Genomic DNA, 20939 nt, shown 5'->3' on the forward strand with positions numbered 1-20939 from the left:
ATTAATGGTGGAGTAGCTTGCATTGGACTAATCTCCTTGCTCAGGTTAATTATAATATATGTATAAAAATGTGTGAAAGCATTGGAGAGCAACAAGAAATAGACATTCAAACCTTGAAAATAGGGAACCACACTGGGTGAAATCCATATTAATACAGCTGTTCATTTCAAAGCACTCTTTATTGTATAAGGTATGAAGAATAAACTTTAGTTAACATCATACCTGACAGTGAAATATTGACTATTTTCCATTTAGATTATGAACAAGATTATTTTCTTTCACTATGTTTTTTCAAAATTGTAACAGAGGTCTTAGCAAAAGAAATAGAACACAAAAAAGCAATGAAAGGCCAAAGATTAGAAAGGAAGAAGTTACCTGTCTTTATCTGCAGACAACATGATTGTTTATGTAGAAAAGAATGAAGAATCTACCAACAAGTTCTGGACAGAATAAGTAAATTAAGCACAATTACAGGTACAAAGTCAATATACAAATAAAAATTTAATTTTTATATACTAGCAGTAAATATTTATAAATGAAATTAAAATGCCATTTGTAATATCAAAACATAAAATAAATGTGTAAAAATGTGTAAGACCTCTACATTGAAAACTACAAAGTTTTATTGACAGAAAAATGACTAAATGGTAAAATACACTATGTTCATAAATCATATAACTCAGTATTTCATAAGATGTTCAGTCTTGTCCAGTTGATCTACAGATTTAAGGCCAATGCAATAAAAATTGGAGCAGCCATTTTTAGAAACTGAGATGTTTATTCTAAAATTTACACAGAAATGCAGTTTAGAAGAGTCAATAACCACTTTGAAAAAAGAAGAACAAAATTGAGGAATTTATAATATGTGATGTCAGACTCACTATAAAGCTATAGTAATCAAGGCAGTGTGATAATGGTGTAAGGACAAATTACTTAATCTAACAGAATAAAGTCCAGAAATAGACATACACAGTCAACTGATTTTTTAGAAAAAATGGAAGGGCTAGTCTTCTCAACAGATATTGCTGAAACAATTGGATATATATGGTCAAAAAAAGGAACATGACTCCCACCACACACCATATAAAAAAATTAATTCAAGATGGATCATGGACCTATAAAGCACCCAGAAGTAAGCATAGAGTAATATCTTCACAACATGGGCTAGGCAGAGATTTCTTAGAACACTAGTAGTAAGCTTGAAAAGTTCAGGCTACTATAACAAAAATACTATAGACTAGGTGGCTTAAACAACAATTTATTTAGTTCTAGAAGCTGGAAAGTTCAAGGTCAAGATGCTGGCTGATCTGGTGTCTGGTCAGGGCCAACTTCCTGGCTTATAGAGAGCTGTCTCCTCTTTTCTTCACATGGGAGAGAGACACAGAGAGAGACACACAGAGAGAGGGCTCTCTACTATCTCTTCTTATAAGGGTACTAATTCCATCATGGGGGTTTCACCCTCATGACCTAATTATCTCCCAAAGGCTTTACCTCCAAATTCCATCACACTGGGGATTAGGGTTTCAACATATAAATTTGGGGAGGGGAGATACAAACATGCAGTCCACAATAATTGGACTTCATCAAAATTAAAACATTCTCATCATCAGAATATACTGTTAAGAAAATGAATAGCCATGCCATAAACTAGTAGAAAATATTTGCAATATATCATTACATGACAAAGGACTTGTGTCCAGAAATATATAAAGAACTCAGTAAGAAAAGACAAACAACCCAGTTTTTAAAAATGATCAAAGATCTTGAAAAATCACTTTACAAGAGAAGACATAGGCATGATCAATAGACAATATCAATAGTCATTAGGAAACACAAATAAAAACCACAAAGATGTGACATTTCACATCCACTAGAGTGGCTATAATTTAAAAGATTGACAATACCAAGTGTAGATGAGGAAACTTGCCTAAATTTCAAGTGGGAAAGCAAAATTATAAACTGTTTGAAGAATAATTTGTCAGTTTCTCATAGAGTCAAACATACCCCTATTCTACAACAAGAAATTCCACTCCTTAGTAGAAATTCCACTCCTTGTTATTTATCCAGGAAAATTGAAATCGTGTTTTCAAAATTCTTGGACAAGAATCTTCATAACAACTTTTTCCTGAAAGCCCCCATATCAGAAGGAGCCCAAATACCCATCATCAATTCAATGTATAAACATATAGTAGTATATTCATCAATGGAACTCTCCTTAACAGTATAAAGCAATGAATTACTACAGGCAACAACATGAATGAAGTTTAAAAACTGTGGAGCAAAAGGAAGGCAGACACAGAAGACTATCCCTCTTTATGATTACATCTGTTGTAGAATAGATGGTAGAAATTAATGCAACGGTTGCCTCTGGGAGGAGCATTTAACTGGAAAGGGGCATGAGGGAACTTTCTGAGATCATGCAAGTGTCTGTCTCTTGACTATATATGGTGGTTGTGGTTACATGAGTATAATCTGCATCAAAATTCAATGAACTGTACACCAAAAATCTGTGCATTGTATTGCTTATAAATTATACATCAATTTGAAAAATGTAATGGAAAGGTTAAATAATGGATGATTCACAAGTGAACAGAAAAATCAGTGAATTGAAAGATAAACTAATTTACACAGAATGAAGCATAGAGACACAAAAAGACGGAAAATAAAAGAAATTAGGAAACTTGGGGAATAGAGTGAGAAGTTCTTAAAATGTTCAATTGGAGTCCAAGATAAAAATATAGAGAATGAGAGAAAAGTATTTAAAGAAATAATGGCTGAGAATTTTCCAGAAGTTATAGAAAATACCAATCATCAGGTAAAGGAACCCCAACAAATCCCAACTGAGACAAATTGTATTTATTGTAGCTTCTGTCTTTGTGTAACAAATCACTCCAAAATTTAATGGCTTAAAATAACAAGGATCGTGGACGATCTCTCACAGTTTCTGTGGGTCAGAGGTTTGGGAGTAGTTCGATTGGTTGGTTCTGACTCAGGGTCTCTCAGGAAGTTCTGTCAAGTGTCGGCTAGGGCTGCAGATCCACATTCAAGGTGACTCACCCCTCTGGCTGGCAAACTGATGCTGGCTGTTAGTTGGTGGTCTTAATGCTTTTCCATATGAGTCTCTTTCCGGGTTGAACGTCCTCATGGCGTGGCGGCTTGGCTTCCCTCAGAATGAGTCATTCAAGAGACCGAGGAATAGCTACACTGCCTTCTAAGACTTACTCTCAGTCCCACACTGGTGCTTCCACTGTGCTCTGTCGGCCACACGGGGCCAGCCCTGATTTGAGAGAGGACACCTCTGAATACCAGGACAAGGGGATCATTTAGGCTCTCTTGCATGTTGGCTATTGTAGTGGTAAAAGTGCAGAACAAAAGCAAAGTCTTAAAAGCTACCAAAGAGAAAGGACAGTTTACATATAAAGGAGTAAAAATTAGGCTTTCAGTTGACATCTCAACGGCAACCATAGAAACAAGAATGCAGTGGAATAATAGCTTTAAAATTCCAAGAGAAAACAAATTTGAATTATAAATCCAGAGAAATTATCTTTCAAGAAGGGTGAAATAAAGACATTTTTAAACAAAGATAAAGAGTGTTAACCACCTACAAAAGGATGTGCTTAAGGGAGATGAAAAATCCCTGATGAAGGGTTTAAGATGCAACAGGGAGTGGTGACTATAGAAAAATGGTAAACATGTGGTTAAATCTTTCAAAATTATGGTATAAAGTAATAATTCTCACTCTACTGTGTAGTATTAAAAGTGAGAAAATGCTAAATAACTGAACAACAGCAGCAGGTAAACTGAGAGTAGGTGTAATTGGAATAAAAGTGGGAGAAGATGTCAATCATTTTAAAAGAAGGAAGCAAAGGCGAACAGGAAACCTAGAAAAAAAATCAAAGAGAAAACACAAATTGAAAGTAGAAAGAAATTTAACATATGTAAACAGACTTAACTCTTCAGATAAAAGCCAAACACTGTCAAATAGATTTCAAAAATAAAAATGTTTACAAGAGACAGACCTAAAACATGAGGATGCAGAAAGGTTGAAATTAAAAGGATAGAAAAGAATGTGTCTGGGAAATATTCAGCAAATTGAAATGCAGGTTTCATTATGTTGGTATCAGGGAAGAAGTATTACTAAAGATAGAGAGGGTTACCATATGACGATGGAAGGTTCATTTTACCAAGATAATGTAACAATCCTGATCTTTTATTTACCTACCAAAATGTTTCAAAAATAAGAAGCAGAATTTGACAGACTAGTAAGGAGAAATGGACAACTGTTGGAAATTTTAATACTCCTCTTGCAGAAATTGATAGAACATTCTGACCAAAGTTCACTAAAACTTTAGAAGATGTGTACAACACAATTTATAAACTTGATATAATTGGCATGTAGGATATTCCCAATGTTTAGAGAATGCACATGAACAAAATTTGATCATATACTAGGTCATTAAGCAAGTTTCAGCAAATATAAAAAAAATAGGAATTGGGCTGGCAGCTGGCAGCCTAACAGTGCTGCTGCCTTTGAAGGTTCCTGAGGGGGTCCCAGTAGAAGTGAGGGCAGTGAGGATGCCTGGTCCAGCACATCAGGAATGCACGTCTGGGTGACGGACACTGGGCAATCCAGACTTGGACATGAATGTCCTTGAGGATGAAAGACTCCTTGAAAGGATGACCTTGGTCTCATTCTTCAAATTTTCGTAAGTGGTGTTTTCATCTTCCTTTATCATTTCTTGGCAATATCAGTGAGAGATCAGATATCTAAAGACAACCATAAGGAAAGGCTTTTTTCCCCTCAGCAAAGAATAACCAGCAAAAGCCTGGGAAAAAGACTTAAGTAGGAGAAAGGTCTGCGTTTTGAAAGTGTCTCTCTAGAGGCTATAGAGGTTTGCTCTTTAGTGATCATTACAGAAGATGTGTTTGTAGTGAGGGATGACGACTTGATTCTACTCTTCTTCCCCAATTTATGATCGAGAGTGCAGACTGGTTCAGTCCCACATGGAGCCCACCTGGTCTAAGCCGTCTCCATCAGGAAACATATTAGGTGGAGACGAAGCATTAGCAGATACTACTAAAGGACAATGGATATTCTCACATTACCATCTCTCTTCTGCCCATCCAATAATTGCCTAATTTTTTCTTCACTTTCAAGGCCAGGGGGAGCTGATGAAGGCAGTCATGGTTATGAGTCCTCCTTCTGGTTATAATGAATGAATCTGGGGTGATATTAAGATGTAGGACAGTACTTAAAGAGTTAAAAACTGACCTTGTTCTCAACCCAAGCAGAATTTATATAGTAACAACCCTTCTTGGGGTTGCACAGGAGAAAACTTTGTTGTAATCCAGTAAATCTCAGCTGTCACTCATCAATAAATGTTCTATATGACTGTGCTATTAATTCATGTGAGCAATACACCCCATGTGATAACAGAACACCTCAATCTTACATTGAGTATTGTTTAAGAAAATACATTAAATGTTGATATTATTGCCTGCTTCTTTATGATCTCTGTGCCCGTCTGTGCTGATAGCCCCATAATGGCAGCAACTGTGCTATGGTATTTACTGCTGGACGTTAACACACTGCTTAGCACAGAAGAATGAATGAAAGGTCAATGAGGGGACTTCCCTGGTGGTCCAGTGGATAAAACTTTGTGCCCCCAATGCAGGGGGTATGGGTTCAATCCTTGGTCGGGGAACTAAGATCCCGTATGCTACACAGCACAGCCAAAAAATAAATAAATAAAAAATATAAAATGACTGAGTAAACAATTTGTTAAAAAAGAAAAAAGTCATTGAGGTCACTTCCTCTTCACTCCCAAAATATTTAGGAACATAAAGGTTTTGTTCAGTGACATCAAATTATGTAAGGTAGAAATCAATAACAAAATTTAAAAAACAGGACTCCAATAAAGATGTTAAAAAAAAGAACTGTATGGCTGACTTAAAAATTGCTTCAAAATTTAAAAGGCTAGATCTCTTGTTAAGTGTTCTTACCATAATAAAAATTTAAAGTAAAAAAAATAAATAAATAAAAATAAATAAAAAATGAAGAAATCACTAAAAATGTTTGAATTCATCTCATTGGAATTTAAAGGATATTTCAAAATAACTCAAAGGATCAATGAAGAAGAAATTTTAATGAATATTATAAAACAGAATTGCATAGTAGAAAACACTACATATCAACACATGTGGGTTGCAACTAAAATGACAGTGAGAATAATGTTTATAGCTTTTAATGTTTCAACTAGGAAATAAAGAAGGCTAAAAATTATAAGTATTCAACTTAAGAATATGGAAAAGGGGGAAAAAACAAAGAAAAGAGAAGGAAAAAACAAAGTTAAGAACATGAATTTATAAAATATAAAAGGATATGAAGTCAGGATGTTTTGAAAAACTAATGAAACTAACAAACTGTGAAAATACTGATCAAAAGAAAAAGAGAAGCGGTACAGATAAATGCTATAGTGAGTGAACACAACTACAGTTATAGTAGAGAGTTACATGATTAGAAAGTATTTGGGCAACTCTACTACTACATATAATATAGTATATAGTATATTATATATATAAATGGTTGGGCTTGGGTGAGAGCTCTCTTCCTGGTTTGCAGGAGGTTCAGTATTTTATAGGAGGCTCTACCCAATGCAGAAAGATACAGGTAAAATTAAAAGAAAGATTGGAACATAAACAACAAAACCTATTTTCCCATGTGATACAATTAACTCTATAGAAATCCAGAATGTAACAGCAAATTATTAGAATTTACTAGAGAGTTCAGTATGGTTGCTGGATGATAAGGTTAAATACCAGAAACATAATTGATAAATAGGAATACAACTGCCATTTACAAAAAGCATAAATATATAATCTATATATTTATATAATATAAATATAATCTATCTAGGAATAAATCTGACAAAAATATGTGAAAGCTTTACTGAGAAACATACAAATTTATAGAAAGATATTAGAAAGACCTAAATTAGTAGGTTCATTCTCATTTCTTTTGAGCACAGAGCCAGAAAACTTACCCCAGCCTTCTTTGTGGCTAGTTGTGACCATGTGACACAGTTCTAGCTCGTGAAATGTGAGGTGACACGCTTTGCACCGCTGTCAGACCTGGTCTGATGGTGATCTGTGCAGCTAATTTCTATGCCGTCTTTCTGGCTTGTGGCCGATGAACACAGCCGATTTGAAGTTGGCAGAACCGTAAGATGGAAGGATCCCACGTCCCTGAACCACTACTTGGAGGAGATTTCCCTGCTGCTCAGGAAAACCCATTATGTGAGGAAGAAGTAAATTAATGGAGAGTGTAAGCTTCTGTACTTTCTTGGATATCTTTGTTGCAGTAGCTAGCATTACTCTAATTAACTCAGAAAAATGTATTAGGTTTTAAAATAGATAGACTCAACATCCTAATGGTATCGATACTTTGCAAAATGATCTGCAGCTTTGATCCATTTCCAGTGGAATTCCAGCAGAGCTTTCCATGAAGCTTGGCAAGCTGATTCTAAAGTTTATACAGACTGATCAAAGGCCAAGAATAGCCAAGACATTTCTGAGGGTAAACAAGAACATGGGAGGGAACTCTCTCAGATATCAGAACTAATTATAATGCTGTAGCTCAAAATAATTGCTAATGGGAGGTTGCAAGTTAAAACCACAGTGATTTAATACTTACAGATGGCAAAAAATAAAAGTTGATGTCACTAAAGGATGGTGAGATGTAGAACAATAGGAACTCTTTACCACTGCTGTTGGTGAAGGGGTAGGTAATATAGGACCTAAGGAAAATAATTTGACAATAAGCAGTGAAGTTGAACATACCATGTCTTTGACCCAGAAATTCTACCTTCTTACACATGTCCAGTAGGCAAGATGGGAAATGATGTTAATAGAAGCTTTTTGTGTGATAACACGCTATTGGATATAAGACAAATTTCCATCAACGGCGTAAAGGACAAAAACTTTACACCATTTACAGCATGTTCTTTCAGTGGTGTATGATACAGCAATGTAAGTGTACTGCAAAATGGATTAAACTCAAAAATACGATTTTAAGTGAAAAAAGGCAGTTTGCCCAAGAATAGATAAGATTTATCTAAAAATTTTAAAAATGAGAACTATATATCATATAAGGATATTAGATATGCGGGAAAATTAGAAATGAAGGCAAGCAAATGATAAACACAAAAAGTCAGGGTAATGGTGACCTCTTGGCAAGGGGTAGAAGGACAGTGTGGAAGGAGCACAGAGGGCTTCTGCATTGGTTCTGTTCTGATTATTAAACTGGTGGTGGATACTGGGGTGTTTTTATTCTCATACTTTATAACTTGAATGTATGTCACATTATTTTACATGTGTCAAGTATTTCTTAACTTGAAAAATAAAAGTAATCATTGACTCTAACTATATTCTTTTTGACAGACCGTTATTAGCTGTACTTATTAAGTGACAATTAAACTTTTCCCACTAACATGCTTTTTATGTTGCTTTTTCCCTTAAAAATCTACTTACTAATGAATTTACCTGTAATGTGAAGGTTCCTTTGGAACCTGGTTTCAGTCTCATCTTAAGTCTCCATGACCTTGCTAGACTTTAATTTTGTCATCTTCAACATTGAGATATAGTCCCTAACTCATAAAGTTGTTGTGAAGATTATACATGTACATCTTATTGAAACGGATGTTAACAGTTATGTCTTCATTCAGATTCTTTCATCAAACACATGTTGACCATCTGCTGTGCTACAGATGCTGTAGGGGGTACAAAATGAATAGGATGTAATGCCTCTCCTCCAGGAGCTAGATTTATTCACACACAACTAGACAGTGCTGCCGTAGGGGAGGTCATTGTGGAATAGAAACTGTTAAGAACCTCAAAGAGAAAGGAATTGGTTTTGTAAATTCAAGGGAGGCTTCAAGGAGGCGGCGGCCTGTGAGTTGAGCCCCCAATGATCTGATTTTTTCTGTTTGCTCTCGTGTATGCAAAGCTCCCCATCATTGTTCCCACTTTCCACTAAACACTCTAAGTATTTCAGGTGAGTCACCACAGTCACCTAAAGAATGGGGTGTGGCTGTGAAGGCCTCGTCCGTACCATACCTTTGCCTCTCTCACGTGCTCTTGCCTCCAGTGGAAGCCATCCACAGTTGTCCGTTTTAGTAGATGGACCTTAGTATCACAGGGACATGAAATCCTCCTTAGTTGTTGGTGGATAGGATAAATAGATTCCACTTTACCGTTGTCTAGACTCGGGCAAAGTAAGGGCCCTAAAAATGCCACATAAATATTTTTTTGGGGAATGTTATGTCTCCATGAATCATCTGGCTTAATTAGACTGGTCCTTTTGTATCCTTTTTTATGTGACCAAGAGAACCAGTAGCTGACAAATTTACTGACCCAGAGAGAAACTTCTGGGAAAAAGCTAATACTTACTGGATACAGCTCCAGCAAGCCACAGCGCTAATTTTTCTTTCTGAATGAACCAATCATTGCTTCAGATATAGAAGCATCTTATAACCTTCTGGTGTGTTAAAATCTTTGGAGACAATGTTTTTAAGCTTTCAGCGTAATGTAAGCTGTCTTTCATAATGGGAATTTAATAGAGACAAGGGAAAACCTGTGTGCAGTTTCTCCAGAGATTCTTCTTGAAAGTTCAGTTCTTCTAGGAAAAAAATTGTTTAAAGGGAAGGTGTCTATTTTCTTATCTTCTAGAATGAGCCCTTTGAAACATTAGCCAAGCCATGCATACCCCTTCTCTACCGCTGGAGGCTACTCCTCCAATGGCCTCCTAGAAAACAAATCTGAAATTCTTTCTATGGTTTACTAGACCACTCCACAATCTGCCCTCACTTCCTGCCACTTCCCGTCATACACTAGGGCCCAGACGCAGTGGCCTTCTTGCCAATCCTTGATCTTCACCTCGCACGTTCCCGAAGGTTAGGGCCTTTGTGCTAGCTCTTTATCTGTCAGAATCATCCTTGCTCAGATTTTTACAGAGCTCTCATTCTTATTTCATGCAGATTTCTGCTCCAATATGCTCAAATGCTTCCTCCTCAGAGAGACTTTTCTGATCACCCCATTTAAAGTATAATTCCTGTTGATCTCAGTACCTAACTGCTGTATGTTTCTCCATTGCATATATCACTATTTGGCAATATTACATATGCTATGATATATTTTTTTACTTTTTTATTGAAGTATAGTTGATTTACGATGTGTTACTTTCAGGTGTACAACAAAGTCATTCAGTTATATATATACATAGGTATACATGTATATATACACACACACACACACACACACACACACACACACACACATATATATATATATATATATATATATATATACACATTCTTTTTCAGATTCTTTTCCCCATGGGTTATTACAAAATATCGAGTATAGTTCCCTGTGCTACACAGTAGGTCCTTGTTGGTTATATGATATTATATTTTTTATGCATGTTCTCCTCTTTCTCTTAAATGTAAGCTCTAAGAAGACTGGGGACTTTGTCTGTACCCTGGTGATTGGTACATAATGGTTTTCAATAAATATTCATTGAACGAACAAAGGAAAGAACTTACATTTCTATTGACTAGAAGATAAAGGGTTAAAGAAAAGCTTGAGGCTTCGTGGTGGTATCCATGCTGGTACAAGACAGAGGTAGTGTGAAGTTTTATAGAAAATACACAGAACTTCACATCAGAAGATCTGGGACCTTCTATATTTGGCACATGACTTTGAATAGGTCTGAGCATCAATTTCCTCCAACCAAATGGATTAGACTAAAGTTGATAAGATCAAAGGACATAAAGGAAGTGGTAAGTTTTCATAAATCTTAAAATCTTAATATAATTATTGCCATCTCTTTGGGTCAATATGTAAATACAAAAGCAAAATCAGGTACTCAAATTAAAATTTCTTACTTTCAGAACTAGAAAAGCTCTCCTAAACATCTAATGAACTTCCAGTCATCCTTACATGGGAAACTTAAGTGCAGTTTAAAAAATGAGTTGAAGGGCTGTTACAGAACTACAAAATATAATATTTCCATACATGCATGGATGCAAATGAAATTATAAGCATTGCTTTCTTGTTTCTTAAATTTCAGTCTTTATAAAATTAGCTAAGATTTTCATATTGGTTCTTTATCTGAGGAATAAGTAGATATGCTAATTTCAGCTAGTTACAAATTTTAATTTCATAATATTCCCAGCCATCTCTTAGGTACAATCTTTGCGAGTCATTCTGTGTAGATAAAAGAAAAGAACAAAAGCCCACTTCAAATTAGCTTGTTTAAATTCCCTTTTTTCTAATAAGGATATCCTTGCTGTTATGTGATAAATACCAAAAAGCCTTAGTAAAAAGGTAAATTTCTAAGAGATTTTTAAACATATGACAAATGTTTTAAATATTAATATTTGAATAAATAAATGAGGGCTAGATTTTATAGTTCACTGATTCATATTTTTTTAGGTGAGGGCCTATTTTGATGTGTTAACCTGATTTATTTAATTTTTTTAGCCATGATTATTGCCATATTATTGAGATAGTCCGTGTATAATGAATCTATTAAAATGTGCATGTTGAAGCCCAGCTATAATTTATGTGTCTGTTTACTTGGAGGTGGAGGGTGGTTTTACTAAATAATATCTTTATGTATTGGAGATGAAAAGTACATGCTAAATCGCCCCTGTGGAAGGAAACCAACTTTGTTTTGCAGGGCAGGACTTCAGTCATATACACTGCCTCGATTTAATGAGCGGGTCTTCTGTTGCTCCAGCTTTCTTTCCTGTCTTTATTCAGTTCACGGAGTTCATTGAATAGAGTCTCAGAGAAGTGGAAGGGCCTATCCTGAAAAGACAGAAGAGGGTAGCACCCATTCATCACGCTGGGAGAGCTCCTAATCCTCAGTCAGTGCTGAGCTCAGATGTCACTTTTTTTTTTTTTTGCGGTACGCGGGCCTCTCACCGCTGTAGCCTCTCCCGTTGCGGAGCACAGGCTCCGGACGCGCAGGCCCAGCGGCCATGGCTCACGGGCCCAGCCGCTCCGCGGCATGTGGGATCTTACCGGACTGGGGCACAAACCCGTGTCCCCTGCACCGGCAGGCGGACTCCCAACCACTGCGCCACCAGGGAAGCCCCAGATGTCACTTCTTAATGACGTCTTTCCCCACCATCTTCTCCCTAATGTTCCAGAATTCTATGTCTTTTGGCTCTTTGAGTTTATACTTTGCATAATCTTCTACTATATCCTGTCTCACATGGCAGTTTTTTAATCACATCTGTTTAAGTATTCCCAGTACTCTGAGCCTCTCCTAGTCAACACTGTATCTGTAGCACAGAGCCTGGCCTATTGTGAGTGCTGACGGTATTTTTGCAGAATAAATAAGTTAATGCAAGTGCTGCCACCCTGAGAGAGACTGAGGGTGTACAGAGTTCAGCCAAAGTTGAGATGGGATGATGCTTGCTTTTACTTTGGACTGCCAACATTTAGAGGGTGCAGACATTGTGCATAAAGGTTTTTAAAGACTGTCCAGAATTTTAAGCCCCTCTTCTTCTCAACAACGTTCCCTTTCCCAAACTCTCAATTCTGCTATCATTTTTCCTTTTATGATGAAGCTCAAAGGGCGCAAGTGTCTATCACTTCCCCCTTCTCTCTTCTTGCCAATGAATACCACTATTGATTTGCAAGTTACTTGTCTGCTTGCCCTGAACTTCACCTTGGTTATAAGGGTCTCTCCTTGCTAAACCATCCCTCTCATCCTCGTGGGCGTAGAGGTGTGTGCATGGAATTTTCTCCAATGTAACGAGATTTACACCTGGCCCTGCAAAAGAATAAATGAGAGGGTCAGTGGAGTGTGTGTGTGTGTGTGTGTGTGTGGTGTGAAGGGCAGGGTGGAGGTGTTGAAAGAAGATTGAAGAAGTTAGAGGAAGACAAAGAAGAATGTGAGTTTTATGGTCTCTGAAAATTTCTTTGATCTTCTTTTCCAGGTTGACTTTGGATTTGCTAAGAAAATAGGATCTGGACAGAAAACATGGACATTCTGTGGAACTCCCGAGTACGTAGCTCCTGAAGTCATTCTCAACAAAGGACATGACTTCAGTGTGGATTTTTGGTCCCTGGGAATTCTAGTGTATGAGCTCCTCACGGGCAAGTAAGTACCTTGTGTTTTGTCTCTTCTTTAGAGAAGTGCAAAAATAACTTACTAATGATAAAAAATATATGATTTAAGAATTTAACATTTTGGAAGTGTTTTTGATTAAGCATGATGCCTTTTCCTTTTCACATTATGTCATATATAACATGCTTTCTAGCTTGTAACATGGTGAAAAGATTCAAGAAGGTTCAGGAAAGGAGTACAAAATTGCTATGGTTTACCTAGAGTGGCAAGGCCTGTTATTATAGATAATATATCAAGTGTGTGAAGGTTTGGGGAATCCATCATAAAAATAAGAAAGGAAATTGAAGTCGTGGGCTGTTATTATTTCCTTGTATTTTTTTTTGTAGTTGACAAAATAGCAATCATAATTCCATTAAATCCATTGATCAATTAAATTTAGCCATGTTCTTCCATTTTCCCAATAAATCATTAACCAGAAATGCTGAAAGAAGGCAACATTGCTGGATTTAAATTTTAATCCCCTTGTCAACTGCTTTCTAGAGGTGCTAATGAACAGAGACAAGACACAGCAGGAGTTTTACAAGTTAAAATTGGATTGCCATTCCTGAAGCGATTAAAGGGCTGTATTAATGAATCCAGGATCCCAAATATTCAACCTGCCTGCACACACATACACACTTATACACACACATATTACCTCACATCTATAAAGCCCTTGACAGCTTACAAAGCACTTACATGTGTATTATCTAATTTTGTTTTCACAAGCTTGTATGGAAGTTAAAGCAGGAATTGCTTATTATCTTATGGTTTAAATTTGTATTATGATTATTTTATGATTTAAATCTTATAGATTAGAAAACTAGGTCAGAGAGCTACTTGCCTAAGATCAAGGATTTAATCTCAGGTCTTCTGACTCTAAATATGACACACTTTTCATTAAACACGTGTGCCTTATACATAAGAGTTTTTTAATATAATGCATGGCTGTATAGACAGGATTCAGATCAGGTAGTTTTCTTTCCGGTTTTCTACCTACATTTCTCATTAACTGATTTGGTCATTCTTTTAAGCCTTTACAACCAAATATTCTCAGTCTTGATGTCAGGGAGGATTTGCATTTGAAATGGCATAAGAAATGCTGGAATGAGCCCAGTGACGGGGATTCCGGTCTCAACACCTGCGTTACAAAAGGAGAGTTTTGTAGAATCTTCTTGAACTTTTTACACTGCAGATTTCAATGTTGGGTTACCCATGGCTCCATTCTTTTTCCTTGTCCACATGAAAGATTATTTGAGGACTTCCCTGGTGGCGCAGTGGTTGAGAGTCCGCCTGCCGATGCAGGGGACAAGGGTTCGTGCCCCGGTCCGGGAAGATCCCACATGCCGCGGAGCGGCTGGGCCCATGAGCCATGGCCGCTGAGCCTGCGCATCCGGAGCCTGTGCTCCGCAACGGGAGAGGCCACAACAGTGAGAGGCCCGTGTACTGCAAAAAAAAAAAAAAAGATTATTTGATATCTGTAATCATTTTCAAATATTCATTGCTTAAGATTTTGAAGTAAAAAAGAGAAAAATTTCCAGGTAGTCATTCAGAGATAAAGTTGATTAAGGTCTCAGGACACAAGGATTTCTATTTCAAGAGTTTGTTTCCTCATCCCTGGAAAATTTGTCAGCTGCATTTCTAAGACATTCATGATGGCTCTTGTAGGTAACTGGAGAATATGCATTTCAGTCTTCATCAGCTGGAATAAATTGTCACAAGAAGTAGGGAAATAAAGTGAGAGAATAAGGAAGGGGAAAAAAATCCTCAATAACTTGGAGTTGCTGAAGTGACCTTGAGCTGTCATGAAGAAGGTGCAAAATTGCTGTTATAAAGGCTTTCGGGGTAGGGTGTGAGAAAAGTTCATTTTAAATGCCCTAAAGTCAGGAGGTAAAACAAAAGAACTAAAAAACCAAACCAAAACAAAACACAACCTACTTGTAAATATATAAATAATTTGAAGGAATTGTAGCAATGGTTTTTGTTTTCTACCTCATTTTCTTTTCAAGTGAAACATAGATTATTGAAAAGTTGGTGCAACGAACTTGTTTCAGGTTCATTACCAAGAGTGGGAATTCTCGGTATCCAAAGGTCTCAAGCGTGACCAAGGTACAACAGAGTCATTCATGAAAATCATCTTTAATTTTCAAAAATTAAATGATACAATAGAATAGGTATGAAAGTGTTTTTAAAAGCAGAGTCCATGCATGAACGTGTTATCCAAACCCAGTGGTTAATTTCCAGTGCTTTCTTACTCGTCTTAGCAACAGTTGCCTTGAAATTCTCTCTTCGTGGTTTCTAGGACCTCCCTTTCTCTCATTTCTCTTCCCATGCTAGAGGCTCCAGCTCAGTGTCTGTTGCTGGATTCTTCTTGTCATCCTGACCTTCTTCAGTGGTCATCGGGCCACTTCAGTCCTTGACCTCTTTCCTACCCACTCACTCCTTGGGTGATAACATCAAGCCCTATGCCCTGTAGATACTGTCTGATGACTCCCCGGAATCATACCTCCAGCCCTAACCTCTTCCCTGAATGTCAGACTCATAAATGTAACTGTCTGCTTAGCATCTCTATTTGGATGTTCAAGATGCAACTCGATTCTCTTCCTCAGAACCTGCTCTGAACCTGCGCACCCCCAGCCTAACCTCCACACCAGTCTTAGTAAACAGTATCTCCGTTCCATAGGTCAAAACACTTCAGTATCCTTCTTGAATCCTTTCTTTCTCCTGCGTACCACATTCACCCCAGTAGCAAATCCTGTTGACTTTATGCCATCGAAATAATCCAGAATCCCACCATTTCTCACCACCTTCACCACTACCGTTCGAGTCCAGGCTACCAGGCCTGCCTTCCCCCACCGCTAGTACCATCACAGTTTATTTTCAACACATTTTTAAAAAGCTTACTCTGACTTCTGTAAATTAGATCACCTGACCTGAGAGTATTCCCAGGTCCTTCCCGTAGCCCGCTAGATCGAGATGACCATGCTGCCCTCACCTCTTACACTCTCTCCTGCTTCCTCACTCCACCAGCAACACTGCCCTCCTTTCTGTTCCAAGAACGACCCATGTCCACTCCTGACTCCTGGCCTTTGTACTTGCTGTCTTGGAATCCCTTGCCTGTTTGGCTCATTCACTCCCACCTCTGCTCAACTGCCAACATATGAGAGATGCTTTTCCTATCCACTGTGTCTAAATAAAACCACACCTCCTCTCTCTCACTCTCTGCCCTCCCCTTTATTTTTCTTTTTAGTGATTATCACCACTTGACAGATTACCTCTGTGTGTATGTGTATGCGCGTGTGTGTGTGTATTTTGTTAAGTGATATGAAATTATTTTCTAGCATATATCCAGATTTGCTATAAAACAACTCATGAGAGGGAGGGAGGGAGGGGAAAAAAAGAAAAGAAATTTAGTTGTAAATGTGTCTCAGATGCTGGTCCTAGTGTCCTATTTTGGCTTTTCTCTAGCCCGCCCTTTTCTGGGGTTGACCAAATGATGACCTACAATTTGATTCTCAAAGGAATTGAAAAAATGGATTTTCCCAGAAAGATAACCAGACGACCTGAGGATTTGATTCGGAGGCTTTGCAGGTGAGAATGACTATTAAAAACCCCTTGTTCTTGGGGGAAGGTGTGAAGGCTTCTCATTTCTGCTGCCACACATTTTAAAGTTAGGTGTATATTTACTTTTTGTACTTTTCTATGTAGTTAAATTATATTTAATGAAAATCATTTTCTATTTTGCCGTCTGTGCTAGAAGTTTGAGTTTCCTTCATGTAATACACAGTACCTACTCATAGTTTAAAAGAGATGCAGATTGTTCAGATTATCTTTGAGAATCATCTTTGTTAGAGGAAAATAGAACCACAAAACTTAGCTTAATAAAAGAGTAGTTTACAGCATTGTTATTTTGAGAGAAAATTAGTGGCGATGATAAAGTGTTACTGTATGTCCTCTTTCAATCTTCATTAAAAAAAAAAGTACTCCTATTTTAAATTACTCCAAATTTCTACTTACCACTAAAAATAATTTATTGGAGAACAGAAGACTTCTAGAATTTTGTTTAAGCTTCATTTTGTTGCAGTTTTCTTGCACACTTGAACTTTTTTAAAAGCTTTGAAATTTAGTAAATTTAGAACATGAAACCTAGCTGTGAGTTGCCTACAGAAATTTCTGCATGCTTCTAAAATTTCAGCTCTGTTGTAAATGGTTCTCTAAAGCTTTCCATGGTTCCCTTAGCAGACTTGGTAAGGTGGCATTGTCCTGTTCTTTTAAGCATTTATTCATAGCTCATTTAAAGCACTGGGAGATACCTATATCTATATATCCGTATGTATATACCTATATCTATATATTGGGATATATAGATATTGAATACATATATTCATATTCCTGACTGTAATTTGACTGTGGCTCCCCCAGAGGGGGCATGTGTTTTCCATCTCCTTTATTCTCAGATGTGCCTGGTCTATGAATATTGTTGACAAAATGAATGAATGAATAAAGAAAAATTGTTAAATTTTAATGTAAAATTCACTCAAACATAATTATTATAAATTGACTTAAAATTTTTATTTTAGGCAAAATCCAACAGAAAGACTAGGAAATCTGAAGAATGGAATCAATGACATTAAGAAACACAGGTACACAGTTACTTCTTTGCCCAGAAAAATCTAGAAATTTATTTTTAAAGTGTGGTAATCTTGAAGCTTCTCTCAGTCTGTAAAGATCCCTACACAGATGATCAAGTTTTCCTTTTTGGTGCTTTATTTTTAATTTGTGTTTTACTAGCTGCGATGAAGTTATAAAACAAATTACAAAATCACATATTCAAGTTATAGCAACTTAGCTTTTTATCTGCTGTAATCTCCATTATTTTTTAATATTAACTTGGATTCTATAAAGGAATCAAGTTCTAATTTTGACGTTTCATTTACAGTTAAAGTAGGGTAGTTATTGTTCTCAATATTCTAGAGAATGGGTCAGCTAAACCAACTGTTAAATAGTATTCTACTTCAGTTTTAACTAATATTATATATTTATTTAAAATATAATTTTCCTTTGACCAGCTCTCCACATTTTGAAGCTTCCTATCGTATTTTACTTTTGGGGTAAAGTACATTGATTTCCACAAAACCTCAAACAGTGTTTTATCCTTATGTAATAGTCTAAAAAGCACCTTTTTCAGGTCTGTGAATTTCTAAAGCTGGTCTTTAAAACCATCAATAACTTCCATAATATAAACTCTCTGATTTCGTTCCATATGTGGAAGTTCAGGCCTTGGAGTTTTTTTGTTTTTTTTTTTTAAATCTATGCCTAGCTAAATCCTGCAATCCTTGAGATGTTTTGATTTTGCTTATGATTTACAGAAGTGAAACATCACCTATTGATAGTACAAAAAATAAATTTGAGAATTTCATTACTGAAAACCTTTGAGCACACTGCTGTGTTCACTTTCAGAAAGAAAAACACCTCTCAACATTTTATTCTTCTCTGGATATTTTTACTGAAGAATTAGGGGCACATCAACACAGTGTGAAAATAAAGGGAGAGATGCTGCTGAATAGAAACACTATTTGTTTTTCTGAACAGTAGTGGTGCAGCTCAAAAAAAAAAAAAAAAAAATCCCCAAGCTGCCAGCCCTGCTCTATCTATTCATGAACTTTCTTGAAATAAAGCCATGTATTCAACATTGTAAATTCATATCGGGCTCTGCCATAAGGATATATCAGGACGGGGATGGGGAAGCAGGGAGAGAGGAAGAGATGGAGACAGACACATCTGTGGATTTTATAGACATCAAAATACGTATTTTATTGTTCTTTGTCATCTTTTGGATTGTCTTTCGTGTAAAGCTCATTATTTGTCTTAGATTCCAATTTATCTCTCTTCCTATGTGCTGTTATCACAGTTTCTTTTCTCATGATAAAATGACACATAAACACACCATTCATATTGAACAACCAAGTGTCCAGTCGGTAAAAGTCCCCCCTTCCAATGTATTTCCTCTTTTATCTCATTAAAGAAGCATCTTCATGTTTGCTCTGGGGTAGGTGGGAAATAGAAGTGATATAATTGTTAACAGGTTCCCGTTTTATCTCTTACTTCTTATTTACCTGAGGCTCATTTAAATATAGCTGTCAAGTTGTGATTAGATGTACATGCAGATTCATGCTGAAGGATTTTCTCACTTCAGCATGGTAATGAAGAATTTTGAATTTCCTTCCCCATAGGGATTAATTTGCCCACTCTTCTTAACAGGGTGTTCTTTGCCAAGTAGCTGAAGCATACAGCTGAAGCTGCTGTGTGTAGGGCAGAGTTCACTAATAAGATGTACCAAATTTACACAGTGCCTTCCGGTGAGCTCAGGGAGATCAAAAACATTATTTCATCTGATTTTCATAGTGCTTCTTAGCATACAAAGATGGGGCACGGGGGTCTGAAAAATAGAACTCTCTTTGCTTTCAAATAGGAGTGTTCTATAGCCTTGCGTAAGTCTCCAAGGCACATATAGCTTCACTACCCAGTATATTCTTGTAATGTTTTTTTAAAAAAGCATTCTTTCTAAAATTTGCCATCAGATTTTCCCACTCCTCTCTAAAGTAAAACATCTTTTTTCCTTGGAGAGCCATTTACTTCAATTTTGTATTTAACAACAATACACTTAAACGTGGCATATTGTTATATGTTTGTTCAGTCTGTGTTAAATCATCTTTCTTAAAAATAGAGTTCCTCCCTCTCCTATTTATAAGTTAACTTATAAACTAGGTACCAATCATGTCTCCCAACACCTCTCTGAAAAGAGGGATAATATAGTTGTAGGGTACAATTAAATCTTTCCTGCTAGGTAGAGGAGTAATTTGTTTCAGGTCTCTTAATGTTACCTTTAATATTTCCAGTCTCTAGAATTTTACTCTCAAGAATAGCTACTACTCTTTTAAAAATGAAGAAGCAATTTATGTACAGTTGCTGCTAATATTTCTTTAGTGAATATTTTTCACACACGACTGCATGCTGGCACTTGGATTACTTAAAATGTGGTTAGTGTCAAAAAGGCCAGGTGTTAAGTGAATAACCACTCATGTTAAGTAAATATTGCCATAAGTCAAATTGTAACAAGTACTCAGCAAGAAATGCATAGGCTCTTTGATTCAGTAGAGTAACAGTAATGATTTTTATTAATATTTATGGAGTAGCATCTGGGTAGAGAGCATTGTAAAATATGTGAAAAGGAATTGTGTCAGTCATCGGTGGCAAAAGAAAAGAATCCACAGAACTGTGTGCCTAGAAATCCCTAAAAATGGAGCCTCGGTCTGTGCAAAGAAGGTGATGGGTGGATCACGGAGAGGACTTCTGTGGTTTTGCAGCAAGGACAATGGAAGTCATACATCTAGGATTGCTGTCTGACTCTCACTCTTTGACTCAACAGTGTAGACCAAAATGGCACTTTGGGTTAAGAATGGCATCTGAAATGGAATGTACTAAGAGCCCGCCCTCTCTGTTTTTAGTACTTTTTCTCTTGCTAAGCTTAGACTTGGAATGAGAAATCCAGTCAAGGAGTGACCCAAAACCAACTCCACGAGAGGGAGGAGATTGCAAAAGGTAGAAAAGGGTAACTTCGGATACAGTTGACAGACCGATGAATACGAGGGCCTCCTAAAATCTCCCAGCCTTCATTCTGATACCTCCCACCACCACCCTGACCTATCACGCCCCCCACTGCGGTCATTCTTCACATAGCAGCCAGAATCGTCTTTTGAAA

The 20939-nt window shown here is 36.8% G+C and overlaps 1 protein-coding gene across 2 annotated transcripts in view; it reads left to right on the forward strand.

Annotated features, from left to right (window-relative positions):
- PRKG2 (protein kinase cGMP-dependent 2) overlaps positions 1 to 20939 on the forward strand; it is an 83524-nt gene that overhangs the window by 56483 nt on the left and 6102 nt on the right. For both annotated transcript variants that reach the window (XM_060147196.1, XM_060147197.1), the window contains exons 14-16: positions 13008 to 13171; positions 16646 to 16768; positions 17758 to 17820. In XM_060147196.1, coding sequence (XP_060003179.1) covers positions 13008 to 13171; positions 16646 to 16768; positions 17758 to 17820 — 350 coding nt within the window. The remainder of the gene's footprint in view (positions 1 to 13007; positions 13172 to 16645; positions 16769 to 17757; positions 17821 to 20939) is intronic.

The sequence above is a fragment of the Lagenorhynchus albirostris genome, chromosome 4 (assembly GCF_949774975.1).
Source record: "Lagenorhynchus albirostris chromosome 4, mLagAlb1.1, whole genome shotgun sequence".
Lineage (NCBI taxonomy): Eukaryota > Metazoa > Chordata > Mammalia > Artiodactyla > Delphinidae > Lagenorhynchus > Lagenorhynchus albirostris.